The sequence below is a fragment of the Hemicordylus capensis genome, chromosome 4 (assembly GCF_027244095.1).
Source record: "Hemicordylus capensis ecotype Gifberg chromosome 4, rHemCap1.1.pri, whole genome shotgun sequence".
Taxonomy (NCBI): Eukaryota; Metazoa; Chordata; class Lepidosauria; order Squamata; family Cordylidae; genus Hemicordylus; species Hemicordylus capensis.
Window position 1 is genome coordinate 63,781,501 of NC_069660.1, and position 20,562 is coordinate 63,802,062.

The window sequence follows — 20,562 nt, forward strand, 5'->3', positions numbered from 1 at the left end:
CTTCAAAGAGGTTTTAAAGGCTGAAAGGGAGGAGGCAGACCAAATCTGGGTGGGGTGTGGGGGGAGAATTCCAAAGTGAAGGGGCAGCAACAGAGAAAGCCCTTCATGGGCCCTAGTTCTATGGACCTCTCTGAGACCAGGGACCGAAAGAAGGGCAACCTGAGAAGGGTTCTAATCTATACCGTCACAGCCTTCCATGGCCTAGCCCCCTTTATCTTGCTGCTTTCATATCCTGACACATCTGTATCTCTGGCCTTTACTTTTCCAATTCCACTACTCTCAGCCATTCAGAGTTTTCCTTCTCTCTCAAATTTCTCCCTTTCTCCTCATTCCAAGAACTGTCTTCCAGATCACTTCTGTGATACCACCTCTTTTACTTCATGTAAATGCCCCCCCCAAAACCCCAACCCATTTCCCCCCCATGAAACTTTTGGCCCAACTTCCTGGTCCCCATATTCTGTTGAACCAAGCTCAAGTACATGTAAATGAAACAACCACACATCCTTGTTCTCCAGCATGTCCCTCCCTCCCTTTCCTTACACTGTGGACCCCTTGGGACAGTGACCTGTCATTTTATTCTTTGTAAAGTGCTATGCACACAGATGGCACTATATTTTGAAAAATCACTGACATATCAATTAAAAAAAATAAGCATTTGAAATATTTCCCCAGCCCTGCCTGGAGGCCCAAATACTATGTGAGTGTGTAGCATTTAGAATCTCTTTCTTTGGGTTAACTACAGCAGACCTAGAAGCCTGGGAGTGATTGCTTTTATGTGTGAACTACCTTATGTATTCCAGCCACTGGAATTAAACCAAAGTGTCCGCTAATAAACATCCTAAGAAAATAAAATGATTGCTGATAGTTTCTTCGAGAGACTTATAAATTGGTTTGAGGTGCAGAAGCAGAAACAATAGAGGAACAAAGAGTTGTGCGTGTCAAATGTAAATACCTTATTCATGTTGCATTATCATGCTAGGCAATTATTATTATTATTATTATTATTATTGTTAATTAATAATAAATAAAGTTCATGCAGTAATAACTTTTATAATGAAGGCCTTTACAGGTTTCCATACACTAGTGATTGCCTATTGCAAGGGCAGTGACAGTAAGAGTTTTTTGCAGCTTTTTATAATGTTCCCCACTGATGTAGCACTTTAAACTCATCTTCTTATGAACTCTCACAACATCTCTGTGAGAGAAGGAGGGTGTTGGACTTGGACTTGAGAGTGTTAAATTCATATCAAAACATTTACTCATTGTGAAGATAAGTAAGATAAAATAAAGCACACTTAAACACTGCATTGTTTATAATAATAATGACAGGAGGGCTGTGGCATCTTAGGTTGCTTCCACACTAGGGCCTTTTAACGCTGCTGAGACATTGATGTTCCAATCAGCTGGAAACAGAATTAAAATGGTGCCTCCACATGGCAAAGAGCTGAGCACAATTTCCCCCATTAAAAATGTCTGTCAACCTGGCCAAGAAGAAAAAATGTTTTCTCCTTTATTTGGTGGCTGGGGGTGGGATGGGGTGGGGGTCACTTCCCAGTTAATTATCTCTTAATTTTTAGGAGCACAGTCTTATTATAATGCACTGATAGATTTTTAAAAGAAAAATGTTTGTAAACCACAACAAACTGGGGGAAGATGAGGAAAGGGCTCCTCCTAGACCTCAGGCTGAGTGACGTTCCCTGTAGCCAGACATGGAACTGGTCCAGCTCCCCCGGTTCCTCTGGCGTGTATGCAGGGGAGGGCTTTCCCTGAATGCTGACTGAATGTTTGTCCTCATCTCTCCTTGATGCAGTAGGCATGGCTGCTGTGACTGCCTTGTTCTGATCCTCCCTTTGTCACAAATAGGCCAGTCTTCCTTCCAGCATCTCACTTGCTTCTGGCATTCCAGACTTGGCAGACTCATTGCATTATAAGGGAGAAAAGTCACCACAAATCATGTCTAAACAAAGACAAGAGGGGAATCGGGGTGGGGGAGAACTGAATTGAATTGTCAATTATGACATCTGGCAATTCTAGACTAAATGGCTAGTGTAGAACCAGCCCTAGAATCTGACTGATATAGTGCACTCTGTCTTTTTGTTGCAGCAAAAATTCCCTCCATTTTTGGTGCAGTTGCAGGGTTGGCAATTTAAGATCCCAAAATATTATGTTATGATTTGTTTGGCCATATATCAGGCTTTTAAACCAGGCATAATAATACCACAACTACATGACAAATTGATTATTCCCACTATACCAAAAGAAACCCAAGGCTGAAGGATGAGAATCATATGTTATGATATGAATTATAAATGCTTCTCTGAGGGAGAGCAGGATGCGTTCCTCTCTTAAGGAGGTAATTATTAGACCTCTTCTGAAGAAACGTGCATTGGATTCCTCAGAGTTAAGCAACTATAGGCCTGTCTCCAACCTTCCATGGTTAGACAAGGAAATTGAGAGGGTGGTGGTCTCCCAGTCACAGACAGCCTTGGAAGAGACAGATTATCTAGAACCATTTCATGGCACAGCACAGGAAGCATCAATGGATGATTATAGAGTTGTTTGGGACAAAGAATTGATCACAGCAAAATGCAGGAGTGTGCAAAAGAAAACTCCAAAGGACTGAAGGTGGAAGTACCACAGATACAAACTGCATGTAGATTCTATAAGGTGGAACAAAATCCTAAGGAACAGTTTTTATCTCCAATGTTTCTTACACCACTTTCCAGATGTATGCTATAGTTACCCATGGTGAGTAAAACTGGCATGCATGTAATTTCCAAGAGAACCATGCAGCATTTAAGAGTATGACCTTCTGGACTAGTATTACTAATTTTGGTGAAGGTGCTCACATCCTTAACATGTACTTTGTAGTCGCATTTGGGAAATGGAGGTCATCTAGAAAAGGAATGGTTGTTTTGTGCATTGAAGTTGCATTTAGGAAATCAAGGTCATCTCCAACAAAAAGGAAATGGTTGTTGAGAGCCTTTCAGGTGGCTCATATGGACAGATTTACTGACACAGATGGACAAACTGAACATGCTTCCTTCTTGAAGAAATGACAACTACAGTTATTGGAATTTACAGTATGGAAGTGTATGACTAGATCAATATGTTTTTCTGTTAATTTTTATGAATAACACTAAAAAAGTGTGTGCTTGAGCACTTTAACAACTAATCAGTGTTAAACAACTTCCAAATTGACAGCTTGTTAATGATTTAACACTGGCAGTGAGACGATTGAAGGGGTAAGATCCTGTATTAAGTCAGCCACAAGTCAGAGAGCATTTTAGCCCAAAGAGTGTGCCATTTCAGTTCCCACAACCGTTCTATACTAGGAGGCTGTTAGTACAAATCTCAGAGATGTAAAAGTCTGTTAATGAAGATAAGTTAAAAACTTCGTGACGCAGATTTATAGGGAGGGTAAAATTAAACGCCACCACTAAAACCTGCTATAACAAAATCTCGTTAGTGCTAATGTTCATTTATAGTTTGACTTCCCCAGATTTAATCCCCCCCCCTTTTTGGTGCAGTTGCGGGACTGGCAATTTAAGATCCCGAAAGATAATTTTATGACTTGTTCGACCATAAATCAAACTTTTAAAGTTCATAAAAATGGTTAAAATAAAAAATGGTTTAATAGGAATGTTTTATGGTCCATAACATTATTATAGCTGTTTTATTCCCAGTGCGTTATTGCTTTAATTGGGTTGCTACAATTCTTGGGAATCTCCATTTTTATTGGATCAAATGTAATCCTAAATCAAAATGACCAAGAATGCCTTCAATATGTCTTTTCATTTCTCAGCCTTTTTCTTCAGGGACAGAATAGGTCAACAGGGAAATATACCCTTTATTTTCCTTGGTCTTCTGGCATGGCATGTCATTCCATATGTTTCTGCCAAGTCTGAATTGTAAGATTTATAACTTCCAATGCTTTCAGACAGCTAGGCTCCATGAATACCTTTTAGTACAGATCTTACTTGCAATGTTCCGTTTGCTTACTTATCCTCTTTTCTCTATTCTTCCACTAGGTGTCTGATCGCTCTGTGGTTGCCCTCGTTCCCAAGCAGACCTCTTCCTACAACATTCCCACCTCTGCCAGCATATCACGGACCTCAATTAGCAGATATGGTAAGAAAGAAAGCCACATGATACAATCGTAAAGATTCTGTGATTTCTAGACTCTCTAGATCAGTGGAACATAGGAAGCTGCCATATACTGAGTCAGACCATAGGTCCATCTCGCTCAGTATTGTCGACACAGACTGGCAGTGGCTTCTCTAAGGTTGCAGGCAGAAATCTCTCTCAGCCCTGTCTTGGAGATGCCAGGGAAGGAACTTGGAACCTGGATCCTCTTCCCAGAGCAGCTCCATCTCCTGAGGAGAATATCTTACAGCGCTCACACATATAGTTTCCCTTTCATATGCAGCCAGGGTGAACCCTGCTTAGCTAAGGGGACAAGTCATGCTTGCTACCACAAGACCAGCTCTCTTCCTTATAAAGGAATACATAGGAAGCAGTGGTTTAATTTTATATTTGTGCCCATTTCCAAGGGATTAGCAAGTTTATTGGAGTTCTAAGTATTGAGAAATACCGTATTTTATGGACTATAAGACTCACTTTTTTCCTCGAAAAATATCCGCCAAAATTCAGGAGCGTCTTATATGTTTTAACAGTTTACTATGTTAAAACTCTGAAAAACTGGATTAAAATTAAGGTGCGTCTTATAGTCCGTAGCGTCTTATAGTCCGTAAAATACGGTATATTCTTTGGGGACTCATTGAGAGCAACTTTGAGTGCCCCAGAATAATTGGATTCAGACAGTTGCTCCTAAAGAGTCACAAGTCTGCATTATTAAATGAACTTTATATTTAAAAGCTGTTACATTGGATACAGAATTCAAACATTCAGATTAATATCCAGATACTAATCTTAATTTTGGTAGGCCGAGAAAAGGACCAGTTCAATGATATTATTATTTTTTATGTGTGCACTAAAGATTTTTTCACTGATCAATCTAAATGAAATATGTGCATAAGACAAATATGTATTTGGGAAAAGGCGATAGTGATATTCTCCCATGTTGATTTTGGGGAAGAAATTATGTATTTTGGTTCTGTGGAATACAAATTGTTCCTAAACAATGCTCTAAAATGTAGGAATATTCATCTTTTTTCAATCCACCATCTGTTAGAGCATTGTTCTCTTTCTAGTACTTCGGTGATCCCAGCCAATAAGGCATCACAACATGAATATTATGACATCACAATACTATATAGTTTTAGCTATATATTGACATCACTAAGGCAAATAAAATCATTTCAAAGTAGTGCTAAGCCATAACAGGAGTATTTCATGAACATTTATGCCTCCCATCAAATAAACTCCCACCCTTTTTGTCAGTTTTTAGAACCCCTTTTCATAAGTATTGTGGGGAGGCCAAACATTTCTCCATTATTAAAGGAATTGTTCACACACATTAAGATGTACATCCATATGCACATCTCATTGAAATATTAATGCAATGCAAAGGAACAACATCCATATCCAGATGTACATTTGGAGACCAATCGACCACTTCCAAATGCAGATGTTGTTTCTCTGCAGGAATGAGATAATGCTTCCATGAGAAATGAACTCTATCAAAGCAATTTTTTAAAAATAATTGTAATTTTTTAAAAATAGTGTTCATGAAAAAGAATGGATACTTTTGGTTTAGCCCGAATTTGGAAACCTATATATTATACAGGTGTACCCATCAGAAAGCCACCTAATGGCGCAGCAGGGAAATGACTTAACTAGCAAGCCAGAGGTTGCCGATTCAAATCCCCACTGGTATGTTTCTTAGACTATGGGAAATGCTTATGTCGGGCAGCAGCGAGATAGGAAGATGCTGAAAGGCTTCATCTCATACTGCGTGGGAGATGGCAATGGTAAACCCGTCCTGTATACTACCAAGGAAAACCACAGGGCTCTGTGGGCACCAGGAATCAACACCAACTCGACAGCACACTTTACCTTTACCTTACCCATCATAAAACCATGTTGGCTGCAGCTGCCTGTCAGGAATACTATGGGTTGGTTCAGATAACCTACTGCAAGCACTGCTGATGCAAACTTGCCACTTATGGTGAGCGCATTTTTCCTGCAAATTCGGCTCATTTTGTAACATGTGAACCTGGAAAAGTGAGGTTTCTGAGCTGCACTTCCCTCTTCTGCCACCCAACTTCAAATCTTGGTTTCAAATGCCAGGTGCTGGGAGGGAAGTGCTGCTCAGGAGCCTGAGCTCTCTGGGTTCCTGCATTGCAAAATGAGTTGAAATTGTGGCTTGTGTCGATAGTGCGGGCTTACCAGAACCTGTGGTATGTGCCAACAGTACTTGCAATGGGTCATCTGAACCTGCCTTATCAAGGCCCAACTGTACTTCCATTTTTTGAATTTTAACAAATGATCATTGTTAGGTTTCCCCCCCCTCTCCATGAAAGTTTATTTCTTGGGAATTTAGCTTTTTGATGCATATCATTTGATTATTTGCTAGCATGTATTTTCCTATTAATATGTTTTAATATTAAATAAAAATGATAATTTTAAGAAAAATTCAAATGCTTGCATTTTGGGCAGCATACAAATATGTTAAATAAATAAAAATAAAAATAAATAAAATAAAATACTGATTGTGGAGTACAATTATTTGATTTGTCACAAAAACAAATGAGATTAAAGTAAAATATCAGAGTTAACAATTTGAGCGTATGTATTCTGGCCAACATCCTGACTAATGCAGTGTGCATGCAACAAAGGATGCATGTGTACAGCTGCTGCATTCCAGAGTAAAGCACTGTGGTTGCTCATGGGGTGATTTTCACTATTCTTCCCTTTCTTCTGAAGCATTCTGTGCTACCTGAAAAATATGTTCCCAAGGGCTGTACAACATAGCACTTTGGGTGGCTCACAGCTCTTCAGAGGGGAGATAAGTGAAACTTCCCCTCCCCTTCCCACTCTACTTTACTCTGGAACACATAAGCTGCACATATGCTTCCTTTGCTGCATGCACGCTGCATTAGTCATTTTGTTTCAGCCCTAAGAATTGTGCACCAGTAATAAAACAACGTGATTGCTTTTTTTTTAATGAACTGGCAAGCAAAACAGATTTCTTTCATTTTTCAAGCTAGTAAGAAAGAGATCTAAGATCCTATTCAATGTTGTTCCAAAATTTTCAAAATATAACATCCAAAGCCAAACCTAAAAGGAAACTTTCCTAAGACCACCATTACAGCTCTCTGAAACATATCATTGCTTGCATCAAACTAGGAGTCTTCCCCTTTGAAATCTCTTCCTCACAAGGATCCTTGTTTTCAAGAAAGACCTTAGTTGTATTAAGTTAAGCAACATCAGTGCTGAATTGCTCAGAGTCAGAAGTTGACATAAGAGCGTTTGCAATCAATGAGTCTCCATAGTTATCGTTAACATTGATATTGATATCTCTGATTGCTCAGATGGCATGCAAATGAGGCTGCATATTTACTTTCTAAATTTGCATTATGTATTGGTTCAGAGCTGGGTTTAAAAATAGAATGATTCAGTGCTCTCACCCCTTAATTACATCCACAGGAATATTCATATTTATCTGAGCATTAATCAAGAGTGAAGCCTTGGCAAATTTTGTAATGATTCACTCATTCTCCTGCTAATTTATGGGGATCCCCTTAATCCTACTGTCACCCAGAAGGGAAGAGTTGCAAATTAAGAAACCAGTCTGAGCTGGTCACAGCAAAACAAGCATTTACTTGAGAAGAAGGAGAGAGCGAAAACATGGACAGTACAGAGACTGACTTTATTCCAAAATAATGCTCCAGTGCTCTGGTGAATAATACATCATGGGCAGACGTATTGTACATTATGGGTAGATACTGGAAACATGTTATTCGATCCTAAGCTTCTACTGCATATAGATGTGGCAAATTGACTTCATTTCAGTTCTTGTTTTCCATATTCTTTCAGTAACATTAGCCACCTCTATTCTACCAGACCAGGTTTATAAGATCCAAGATCTACTGTGCCATAGAAGTCGAGTAGTTGCACAATGCTGCCCTTATCCTGCCCTTATAGGAAATGATTGGACCAATTTGCACAACCCCAAATATTAGATGGACTAGCTCAGTGAACTAGAAACCGTTTGGGAGACAGTATTACTTGGTAGTGTGTTACATTCCCATTGCTGTTCAAATAAGCCAGTGAAGATACTTTCACTGTTAGAAAACTGTGGGCATAAAGTGAGACAGAGATGTAACCAAGGCTGTTTCCCTTTTGTGCATTACCAGCTTCTTTTTCCTCTTGCCCAGATTCCACATTTCGGTACACAGGCAGCCCAGACAGCCTTCGCTCCAGGGCACCCATGATTACCCCAGACCTAGAGAGCGGAGTGAAAGTCTGGCACTTAGTCAAGAACCATGATCATGGTGACCAGAAGGAGGGTGATCGGGGCAGTAAGATGGTGTCAGAAATCTACCTGACCAGACTGCTAGCTACAAAGGTAATATCATAATCTACTTGGGGAATAGTAGATGAACTGGTCACACAGTGGCAGCCTGTGGCCAAGCAACTCCATCCCTTTTGCAAATTAAGTCTTTCTGTCCTTCTGTGAAAATGGGTCTGTTACATTAATTCTGCCTTTGGATTGCTGATGTACAGGAGAATGTGCAACTGTCTTGTATCCTGCAGTGTCCCATTTCTATATTTTATTAGTTCCAGGCTGGCTGGTTCAGGACCAGTGCTTTGGCCTCTACATCCTCTTTTTGTCAGTTGACAAAAGGCAAACATCAACAACAAGGGTTACAGTGAAATTTCTTACTGTTCAACTATCCGCCTTTTTGCACACAACAAAAACAATAATTAAATTAGCAATGAAACAATGGTATGTTCATCTCCCAAGTTAACTCACAGGATCAGATACAAGCTACCAATTCCCAACCACTAAACAAACCTACTTAAAATTTAAAGAGGAGTACACAACACATTGTACTTATTTCTTTGACCCAACCAGACCTGTGCATCTTTTTGCAATTCTTTGTAGTGACATTCCAGAAAGCAAAGAAACCAGAGTTGGCTGAAAGAGTAAACTTACTTGTCCTCCAGTCAATTTTACCTTTAGGTTTGTTGGTTTTTTATTATTATTGCAAACCAATATCAGGACAGGGAGAATGATTGTCCCATGTTGGAAATTGTCCCATGTTGGAAATTGAAAATATGGTGGGGGGGGGCTGTTCATGGAAAAACTAGGAGATGGATAGTCTTGATTTAAGCATGACATAGCAATACTGTTCTTTGCCCTCACACTTTGGCTTCTGCTTCAATCAGGGTACGCTGCAAAAATTTGTGGATGATTTGTTTGAGACCTTGTTCAGCACTGTGCACCGAGGCAGCGCTCTCCCACTGGCCATCAAATACATGTTTGATTTCCTGGATGAGCAAGCAGATAAGCATGGCATCCATGACACAGATGTGAGGCACACCTGGAAGAGCAACTGGTGAGAACGGTCAAGAATTATGGGTATGGAGAGAGAAGTGAAATTACAGGGATCTATACCACAGGGATTGTGCTTAAAATGGACTTTGTGTGGTTCAGGTGCCGCTAGCCTGTCTAGGTTGTGTGCAGCTTGTTGTCTGAAGTTAAACATCTTTTATGCAGTTGCTCTAAATCTGTGGCTTTCAAAGTATGGGTCATGACCCAGTGCTAGATTGGGGATATTAGGCACTGAGAACATTGCTAATTAAGATTTTTATAAGAACATAAGAACAAACCTGTTGGATCAGGCCCAAGGCCGACCCAGTCCAGCATCCTGTTTCACCCAGTGGCCTACCAGATGCTTCTGAAAAGCTCACAGGCAAAAGGTGAGGGCATGCCCTCTTTCCTGCTGTTGCTCCCCTGAAATTGGTATTTAGAGGCATCTTGTCTCTGAGGTTGGAGGTGGCCTATAGTCACCATACTAGTAGCCATTGATAGACCTGTCCTCCATGAATTTGTCCCTTTTAAAGCCGTCTAAGCTAGTGGCCATCTCCACATCCTGTGGCAGAGAATTCCATAGATTAATTATGTGCTGTGTGAAAAAGTACTTCATGGCTTCATTGGATGACCCCTGGTACTGCTGTTGTGAGAGTGGGAGAAAAAATTATCTCTGTCCACTCCATGCATAATTTTATATACCTCTATCATGTCTCCCCATAGTTGCCTCTTTTCCGAACTAAAAAGCCCCAGATGCTGTAGCCTTGCCTCATAAAGAAAGTACTCCAGACCCTGATCATCTTGGTTTCCCTCTTAAATTGTTGTCCACGACATGTTTAAAGTAATGTAATACAGTTATTTAGATATAGGAATAATAGTTTATTTCGCGTAAGATTGCTAAATTTAAGGTTACACACTATACGCACAGCATTGCAGTTTTGAATATACCCAATCCACTCACGAGAGCATTTTGCCTTTCCCTGATGTGGAAGCATGAACTGCAAAACATAATCAATAAGCCCTAATGTACTGTCCTGTTGTGATTTTATGAAAACTCTTATTTTTTCGGGTCATGGGAATAAGCTAGTCTTCAGCTGAGTCACAAGAAAAAAAGATTTGAAAGTCACTGCTCTATCACAGTCTAGAAGTCTCAATCAGTCTTTTAAAACAAAATTAAGAAAAGTAGCATATTTTGTATTTAGTGTGCCTTTGGCATATGCTATTCCCCATTGTATAAATTTACCTCCATGTATCTTAGCAATGTGCGAGCTGGCTTGCTTTGAGCCAGGCTCGACATCAAGCCAACCCGGTTTGGGCGGTCCAAGTTCTATCCGGACCGCCCCCCCCCCCCCAGTTAGAAGAACAGGCTCGCGGACTGTCTCAAGGGCTATACTTATAAAGGGCATTCCCAGTAAAAGATTCCCCTTTACAAGTATACCGCCCCCCAAGCAAGCCTGTGAACCAGCTCGATAGCAGACCTGACCGGTTAGGTTCGTATGTGGTCCAGATTCAAACTGAGCCGGTTTCATCTCCAAGAACCTCACACTCATTGTTCTAGGCTCTTGAAACTCTCACATAGCATTGGCAAGGTAGCACTGACCAGGCCATTTTATGCTGCTTCACTGCACCTTTAATTCTAGAATCTAGCACACACATGTCATCTCAGTCCTGGTGTACAGTCACCTGTGCTCTAGGATTGCTGCTTCATTTCCAACACAGTGACAGCTATGCCAGCACAGAAGCTTACATAATGCCACAATGGACTTCCAAGTAACAGATTCTTCCACAAAGTATCCCCCTCCTTCTTATGTAAAACCATAATATCAACATCTGGTTATATTTCTAAGTGTGAAACACACGGGAAGCTGCAAAATGCCTCTGGTGTTTGTCAGATAGAATAAGATAAACCAAGGCAGAATACGATCTACTGGGCCGTTCTTAATAAACCTGAACTGCATTGAAATGGATCATGCAGATTCACAGGGCACTGGAACAGTTTTCAGCTAAGGGAAAGTGAAGTCAGACTTAGATGGTAGTATGTCCTTCAAGAGCAGACATTTCCAAGTGTCTTTCAACCATTAATCAAATTTTGTTACTAAAACAAACAGAAGAAATAGCTCTCCTAAAGTTTATTTCAGTAGCCAGTGTAACATAGTGGCTAAGAGACAGAGCTACAAATCAGAAAATCCCCAACTTGAATCTCACCTCTGCCATTAATTCACTAGGTGGTCTTAAGACTATCTGCTCTGAACCTTGTGTTTGTGTGTGAGAGTGTGTGTGTGTGTACGCACACACACACACACGCACGCACACACACCTCAGCATGGGGATAATAATACTTCCTTATCTTAAAGAGTTGACTGGATTAGAGCTGAATAATACAATTGAAGAGCTTTGAACATGCAAAAGTGCTGTACAAATGCTTATTATTACCACTTCTGAAAAAGAAGGTGGATTTTATTGTGTGCAGCTCTCTTTCTACCCAGGCAGTTCTGTCTTAGTAGTAATGTTTGAGCAGAGTTACAAGTGTTTGCTTAACTTTTTCTTTGATATTTTCTAGATAGTCAGTTTTACAGTTTAGCACCATCTACTTCTCCCAAATGCTAGTACAAATTATGTCTGTTCCAGCATTGTGCAGAACTTCAGTGAAGCATGTTTAGTGCCATTCCTTTAACATGGAATGCAAGAATGAGCAGATCTTTTTCATGAACTGTCCCGCAAACATCTACCAGCTCAGTCTGTCATATCACCAGTACCTTATTTGGGGACAGTAAGGTACAATTTCTTTTGTTGACCTGTTGGCACATCAATAGTCATATGGCTACAACAGTCTTAACAACATATTCTGGTAGAAGATCAGACTGGCAGGGGTATAAGCTGATAGAGGCTGAGTTCATCTACAGCAATAGGGACCATCTACTCAACAACCAGCATGGAAATGTTGGACAGCAACTGAATAAGGAATCGGCATCAATATCTGAAGTCATGGACAGAGTCTTACAACCCCAAACCTTAGGTTTTCTTTGCAATTATAGGACATTCCAGTGAATCCATCCAACAGAGGGCCCTGCTTTGCCAGGATGGCTTTCACCAGTGTTTTGTTATTGACAATGATAAAATCTAATGCTTCAAAAAAAGTACAAGATTTGCATTAGTTAGGCACGGAACAATTTGACCTCAAAGTCCATCCGTATATAACTATTTATTTGAAGTCTGGGATTGATTTATACCCATCATTAATTATTCTAATCTTCTTAATTATTCCATCACTTGATAGTGTTATTACATCTATCATGTAGAGCTGATTTAGTGATGCATCTTCAGTCAGTAGAGTCAGAAATGCAATCCATGTTTCTTGGAATGCAGAGAAGTACAGTAAGGGCAAGAACAACCTTCTACTTGATCACTGCGAAGAGATGACAGGCTTTGGAAAAGGCTGGACTGCAACATACAAATGGGGTTGTAACTAGGACTAAGCCAGATGTGACTTATTTTATATACCATGTATAAGCCATCTCTCAGAATGTAACTATGGGTGGGAGCCAGAGCTGGGCAGGCCTCTACCAGTCACAGATTCTGGAGGAAAGCTGCTTTCACGAAGTGTAGAAAAGAAGGTTGCAGGAGTGTTTGCTCAGTTGGCCTAGGGAGCTCCCTCAATCTTGGACCTGGAGTGCTGACTCCCTACAGCCTTTTATTTAAAAAATCACAACCTTTGGGGCTTCCCTTACAGCTCTCCTTGATCAGTGCTTTGTCCCCCATCCCCCACCTGGACAAAATAGAGCAAAACATTCAAAGGGGCTGCCCCCCCCCCAAAAAAACCCAATGAAAAACAGAAGCATTTTTGGGCAACAAAAACAAATGGAATTGAGAGCTGGGGCTCAGCCATAGTTAACGACTACTTAGCTAGAGCACCTACGGGGAGGTGATTGCTCAGCCACTCCCCATGTGTTTTTGAGCACTTCTAGCCAATCTCTTCTGTCGCAGATGGAGTGGCTGAGAGGAGCCCGTGCACAAACCAAGTACAACTGACACAGGCTGCACTTTCTGTCCCATATTTTCAAAACAATTGTTGCTGTTTCCTTTTTCTCTCTGCTGTTATTTTAGGATTAAAAGTTCCCTGGGTTAGAAATTTATCACTGAAAGGAGAATAAAAGCTCATACATACACCAAATGCCAACCCCCAGACAATGTCATTTTTTTCTCCTTCAATCCCTTGTGGTTTGAAAAGCCTCTAATCATTGTGTCTGCCAAAGCCAGATTCCCTGCTAAGGCTGTAGGGAGCTAAAAACAATTTAGCAGAAGCTTTAGAGGAATGAGTTATTAGGATAAAAGGTTGGAATCAAGAATAAAATGACACTTCTTAAAGCTACCAAGTGGTGCTGATGAGCAGAGATTTCTTTTTTTCTCATGGCTGCCAGACCTCATGGGCCTTCAGCATGGAGAGCTCTCAAGTGTTAGTGATATCTACATGCAGCAGCTAAGAAAGAATCCTGAAAGGGGAGACAAACGCTTCTGTCTCCAAATGCAGACCAGTGTTTAGAACTTTGGTATAGCTTTTCCTTTCAGCTGTGAGCATATAAACATGCAAAGCCTCCTTTTACTAAGTCAAATCATATACTAAGTCAAATCACAACCATCTAGCCCAGTTGTGTCTCAGATAAAGGTCTTTCCCCATCTTCCTACCCAAGATCCTTTAACTGGAGAGGCCAAGGGTAGAATCTACAATCTTCTACAAGTAGAGCATGTGTTTGCCATTGAGCTATTACTACTCTTCAAACATTGATTAGAAGCCCCAGATCCTGCCAGAGGTAGCCTTGTCCACAAAAGGAAAGTGAAATATTTATATTTATGTATTGGTTGATTTAAATGTGTAGCCTGCCAAATTGCAAAGAAGGCTTGGCCCGAGGGAGCATTTTCAAGGGGCAAAAGTGAGCAAGTTCTCCTTTTTTGGCAATTGCAGCTACTGTACAGAATAGAAGCTTCACAGGGGAAAAAGTGTCCTTTAAACCATGCTATGAAGCCTTTTCACTCAAGAGAGCATCCACTTCATAAAGCATTTTTATTCAAGTGGGCATCCAATCAAAAACACCCATGGACTATGGATCAGAAAACAGCCCCAAATGGACTCTGAGGGGTGTGTAACCCTCAGGGGCATATTTGTGGTTTGCGCAGAGCACCTTCTGGGGATGGGAAAATCAGCTAAAATCCCCCAACCCACCAACTACCAACACTCCTGAAGTGGGAACAGAGCCATTGGGGCATGTATTCTTTGCCTGCATGCACACAGTATTAGTTAGGATATCAGTCATTATTGCCGGGCACTGATTTTTTGGCACAGATCATCAAATGCCACTTTTGCAAAAAAAAAAAAAAAAAAAGCACCAAAAAGCTGAAAGGGAGGAAATGTGCTACCTTATTTCTTTTTCATGATGTAATGTGTGCTTATGCCCCTTTTTTCCACAGCCTTCCTCTCCGTTTCTGGGTGAATGTAATTAAAAACCCACAGTTTGTCTTCGACATTCATAAGGGAAGTATCACGGATGCCTGTCTCTCAGTCGTGGCTCAGACATTTATGGATTCGTGTTCCACCTCAGAGCACCGCCTGGGCAAGGACTCCCCCTCCAACAAACTGCTCTATGCCAAGGACATACCCAGCTATAAGAGCTGGGTAGAGAGGTCAGTGTGAAGATTAAGATTGCCTCTCACAAAGCCTTCTCCAGTTTTTGGTTACTGTGCCTAATAGTTGTTTCACTGTGAGCTTGTGAATTAAGACAAAAGGGTAGTTGGATTAAGATGGGCAAAGAAGTATCCTTTGCTTGTCAAGGATCCATTTGCACATTCTGGAAGAGCTGTATTAACCCTCATGTCCTCTCCCATTTCACATTTCTGTTTTAGTTCTGAATGTACTTTCCTCTTCTTGTACTTCCAATTAAATCCAGAACAGTTTGGGGAACAAACTGCATGTTAAATTAAACAAGACAAAGGCATACTTAACCTTACTAAATAGCAGCTGTGTGAGGGCCCAGTCCATATTGGGACAATGGCATGGGGGAAGCCATATTCTTTTTCTCACACTAAAACTGCAATCGGGAGTCTTTGCAGCTGCTGTTTGATCCGGGAGAGAACTCCTGTTTAAGATTCACCACATATCCTCCAAGATTCATCTGATTAGTTTCAGTTCCTTTTGTGGCACTGCTTGCCTGCTGAACATTACTTGTGAGTCCAACACAAGTCATGCCTGCCCTCTGCTTTCTTTGGGATGAGAAGGAGCCATTTGTTCTGTTCTAGAGCCTTGGGCTCCATTGTTTAGGATATGAAGGCTGGAGATGGAGAGGGAGTTACCCTTTGTGCATTGCCAAATGTTTATACTGTACTAAAATCCACATTCTTGCCTTGAACTTCCTGCTGTTTACTACCAAGTGATAAGTTAGAACCCACTCGCTTCTGCGGACATATTAAGGTTTGTCTGCATGGCAGGTTCTCCCAATCCTGGCTCAGCATCTTTTGTGCTAAAACAGAAATGAAAATTAATATCCGCCCCCTCTCAAAAAAAAAAAGCATAATGTGGTGTTAACAGAACTGCTCTGGAGCGGCGACGGAACACCCTGAGAATACTTTTGAGTTTGTGTGGGGAATTAGTGAGACTATAGTGAACAGACCATTACAATAGCAATGTGTGCAAAGTTTTAGTCTGGAAATAAGGAGAGAGAGAGAGATGGTACAATCAGATTTATTTAGGGATACAGGAATAGAAAAATTGATTAAGCAGGCAAGAAGGCAATAAAATATTAACTAATAATTCTGATTTAGAATCTCACAAAGAGGTTTTTTAGCTTAAGGTTAGTCCAGAGGTGGTCAGAGCTCTAGGGACCAATTGTCTGGGACAGCCAAGTGTGGTGCACGGTTTGGGTCTGGAGGCAGGTCTAAACTGGAGGCTGGGATCAGAGCTGGAATCAAGACAGAAGCAAAAGCTGTATCTGATGGTATGGCTATAGCTAAGACACTCGCACGCACTCATATCTGCACCACATTTGTTGGCATTTGGGCTAGAAATAGGCAAAATCATGCCTTTGGGCCATCCTCGGGTCACACTTCTTTGTTGGGGCAGACATCCATGGTTAACAAAAGAATTGTTATTGCTTTATTTGATCACTGGTAGGTGTGATCACAATTAACAATAAAGTGAAATGGTTTGGACAGCCTGTATGGGCTAGAGTGAATGGGCAAGTTCAAGGCTTATCTGGTATACCAGGAAGACCTTCCAGGTGGGGAGATAAAAATTATTTTGAAACTAACCATTAACTAACCAGCCATAGTGGGGTGGGAGTGCTTCAGCCTTATCTGATCTCCTGTGAAGTGTGAAGACAATTAGTGATAATTAGTAATCCTTCATGCCAAAAGAGGGAGTTTTACTGTTCTCTTGAGAAATAGTCCTTCTCCTTAACTCCAGTCTGCTCAGCCAGCCTCCTTTTCTGTATTGTAAACAAAGAGGCGCAAACAAAGAGAGTGCCTTCTTCTGCACGATCTCCACCGCACGTTAAGGTCATCTGAGGAGGTCCATCTTCAGTTACCACCAGCACATCTGGAGGCGACTCAGAGGCGGGACTTCTCTGTAGCTGCTCCTGGGCTGTGGAATGCACTCCCAGCAGCAGTCCATAATCTGAGTTCATTATTGGCCTTCAGGAGAACCCTTAAAATCTGTTTGGCCTGGCCTTCCAGGGTTTTTAAACTGTTTTTAAACCGTAAAGGTTTGGCCTGGTTTTCCAGGGTTTTAAAAACTGTTATAAATATTTTAATAATGGTTTTATGTTGTTTTTACAGTTTTCTATTTTAACAGTTGATTGGTTTTAGTTTTATTTTAATGTAAACTGAGCCATTTTGGGAAGGGCAATATAGAAATCGAATGAATGAATGAAATGGGGAATACATTACAGTCATGTGTCGTACTTGACCTGGGGTAAAGTTGCCCTATGCTGCTTGTGCTCTGCAACTGTCTTGAGTGTTTCCCAAATATGGGCATGTGTGGAAGTCACAATCCTGTGAGCTCATAGCCAAGATGGAGACTGCAAGTTTGCAGTTCCAAATCACAAAGTGTAGTGCTGTTTGTAGCCCCCAAACAGGCTGTTCAGTGATGTAGGAGAACCTCAAACTGATATATCACACCTTGAGTCATGGCTTGGTGGGTCACAAGTTCTGTAGGCCTGATCTAGAAATGCTTCTGAGGATCATGAGAGGTTTTGAGAGAGAGTGTGGGGCTTAAGGTGTTTTTCCTGTTAAGCATTAGTCCTACATACATACAGTCATCTTTTTAAATTGCACAGTCCTCATGTACTCCTTTCTATTCTTTTTATAGGTATTATGCAGATATTGCAAAACTCCCAGCCATCAGTGACCAAGACATGAATGCCTACCTCGCAGAACAGTCACGCCTGCATGCTGTTGATTTCAACATGCTGAGTGCGCTCAATGAAATCTACTCCTATGTCAGCAAATACAGTGAAGAGGTGAGAGATCTTTCCCTCATTGTAGGGGATGGGGAAACCATTTGTCTCATAACACATTTCCTTGTTGTTGCCCTAAAAGATCTATGAGATAGAGGAGAAAAAGTATCTGGGCAAGGAGGATTTTGTGCCCATATATTGTTAATTTATTTCTATTCCATGATGATAGCACCAGTAGATTTCATGTCAAACAGTTGAATTGAAAGTTTGGTTTAGAGAAGCATGGTTTGTTCTAATCCAGTTACCTCTCTGAAGCTATGGTCAGTTTCCAGTGCTCCAAGAAGTTAAACTATTAGCAGCTTGTAGAATGGGTGCTAATTTGTATCACTGTGAAAGTTGTGGGCATCTGGAGGGTTCTGCTCCTGGTGGGGCTGCCAATCTCCCAGTCAATGGCCTCAGAATACAGTGGGAAAGCAGGTAGGCTATGTGGAAGTTGGGAGATTCAAGCACATTTGCCCCATCTTCTGCTTAAGGTTGTCACCTCCTTTTTCTCGTGGGCACTCAGGTTAAGAGAGACCTCTGCCTCAGTGGGCTCACACACCTTCCAATTCCTTGCCCACTCATCACCAGCCTGCTCTTTAAATAGGCCCCTTCAACAGCACAGCTCCCTTGGTAGGCCAAGCCCTCATCATGTCTGGGCTTGGCCTCTTGCAAAACTGCCCAGCAACAGGAGTGCCACAAAAACATCTTCATTTACTGTTATCACTATGAATATTTACATACCGCTCTTCAACAAAGAAGTTCACAAAGTGGTTTACGTGAAAAAGAAATGATGGTTCCCTGCCCTCAAAGGGCTCACAATCTGAAAAGAAACACGAAGTAGACACCAGCAGCAAGAGGCTGTGCTGGACTTGGAAAGAGACAGTTACTTTTCTCCTGCTAAATAGAAGAGAGTGACCAAGACGAGAGAGTGACATAAGACCTTTAAAGTTACCACTTTAAAAAGGTACCTCTTTGCTCAGTTAGCAGGGGTCTTTTCTTCCCCCACCTGCAGATGACCCTTGATTCAGAAAATACGCAGCTGCTATGGCAGCTGGCCCAGCTAACTCCTCCCCAGCAACACCCCCATGGCTGCTGTAGCGAGGCCACACCTGGTTTCCGGCTATTAGCCATCCTCCAAAAGTCTTACCATAACAGCTAACTTTTATTTTATTGTCTGGCTTAGTCATGAAACAGGAGGTCTTCTGTATTTCCCTACCAATGGCTTATGATGGGTTAAAAGAAAACCCCTTGTGAGGTTCTTATGTAAACATTCCAGGTCACCAAAATGAGTTATTCTCACAAAATGAAAATTATTATTATAATCATTATTTTGTTTCATAAACAATGCATATAAGATAGAATGTAACAAAATACCCACTACAAGAAACTCTTGAGTAGTAAACTCATGTTTTGGTATATATGTCTATAGCCTAAACTCCCTTTTGCCCCAAGTAATAACTGGGCAGACATAAGAATTAACTAATGAAAAAATGAAACAAAGCACTTTTTGGAGAAAACGTGTAGTAATCGAAACAGCTACTTCAGATGAGCCTAGGAGCCTGCAGCTTCGTAGTGGGATTGCTGAAGAACAGACCACCAACAATCTGGAGTTCCATGGCACCATCTACTACAAAAACTCCTCAAGTTTCAAAAGTAGCTTGCCAAAGCCCCTTTGGGTCTGTACAAGTACTTCCCTGGCCCTCAAACAGACATAAGAACATAAGAACAACCCTGCTCAATCAGGTCCAAGGCCCATCTAGTCTAGCATCCTGTTTCACACAGTGGCCTGCCAGATGCCGCTGGAAGCCTACAAGGAGGAGTGGAGGGTATGCCCTCTCTCCTGCTGTTACTCCCCTGCAACTGGTACTCACAGGCATTCTGCCTTGGAGGCTGGAGGTGGCCTGTAGCCCTCCAACTAGTAGCCCATTGGCTTCTCCTCCATAGACCTCTCCTCCATGAAGTTATCCAAACCCCTCTTAAAGCCATCCAGGTTGTTGGTTTTCACCACATCTTGTGGCAGAGAATTCCACAAGTTGATTATGCGTTGTGTGAAAACATACCTCCATTTGCTGGTCCTAAATTTCCTGGCAATCAATTTCCTGGGATGACCCCTGGTTCTAGTGTTATGTGTGAGGGAGAAGAATTTCTCTCTATCCACTTTCTCCACATCATGCATGATTTTATAGACCTCTATCATGTCTCCCCGCAGTCATCTTTTTTCTAAACTAAAAAGCCCCAGGTGTTGTAGCCTTGCCTCATAAGAAAGGTGCTCTAGGCCCCTGATTATCTTGGTTGCCCTCTTCTGCACCTTTTCCAGGGCTCACAATCTAAAAAGAAACATACGATAGACACCAGCAACAGTCACTGGACACCAGCAACAGTCACCCCCTACTGTGCAGGGGGTGAATAGGGCCACTTACTCTCCCCCTGCTCAATAAAGATAATGACCACATTAAAAGTTGCCTCTTTGCCAAGTTAGCAGGGGTTTCCGGGAGTTTATGCTTGGAATATGTAGTTTTAAAAAATGCTTTCTCTGAGGACTGTGGTTGTTTTCTAGTTACTTTTCTGTGGTTACCT

The 20,562-nt window shown here is 41.4% G+C and overlaps 1 protein-coding gene across 8 annotated transcripts in view; it reads left to right on the forward strand.

Moving 5' to 3' along the window:
* The window catches only part of PLXNA2 (plexin A2), a 615,006-nt gene that overhangs the window by 578,506 nt on the left and 15,938 nt on the right, over positions 1-20,562 (forward strand). For 7 of the 8 annotated variants that reach the window (XM_053244546.1, XM_053244548.1, XM_053244550.1 and 4 more), the window contains 5 exons: positions 4,032-4,131; positions 8,322-8,533; positions 9,358-9,527; positions 14,966-15,178; positions 17,856-18,006. In XM_053244546.1, coding sequence (XP_053100521.1) covers positions 4,032-4,131; positions 8,322-8,533; positions 9,358-9,527; positions 14,966-15,178; positions 17,856-18,006 — 846 coding nt within the window. The remainder of the gene's footprint in view (positions 1-4,031; positions 4,132-8,321; positions 8,534-9,357; positions 9,528-14,965; positions 15,179-17,855; positions 18,007-20,562) is intronic. The other variant, XM_053244547.1, reaches the window with a different exon arrangement.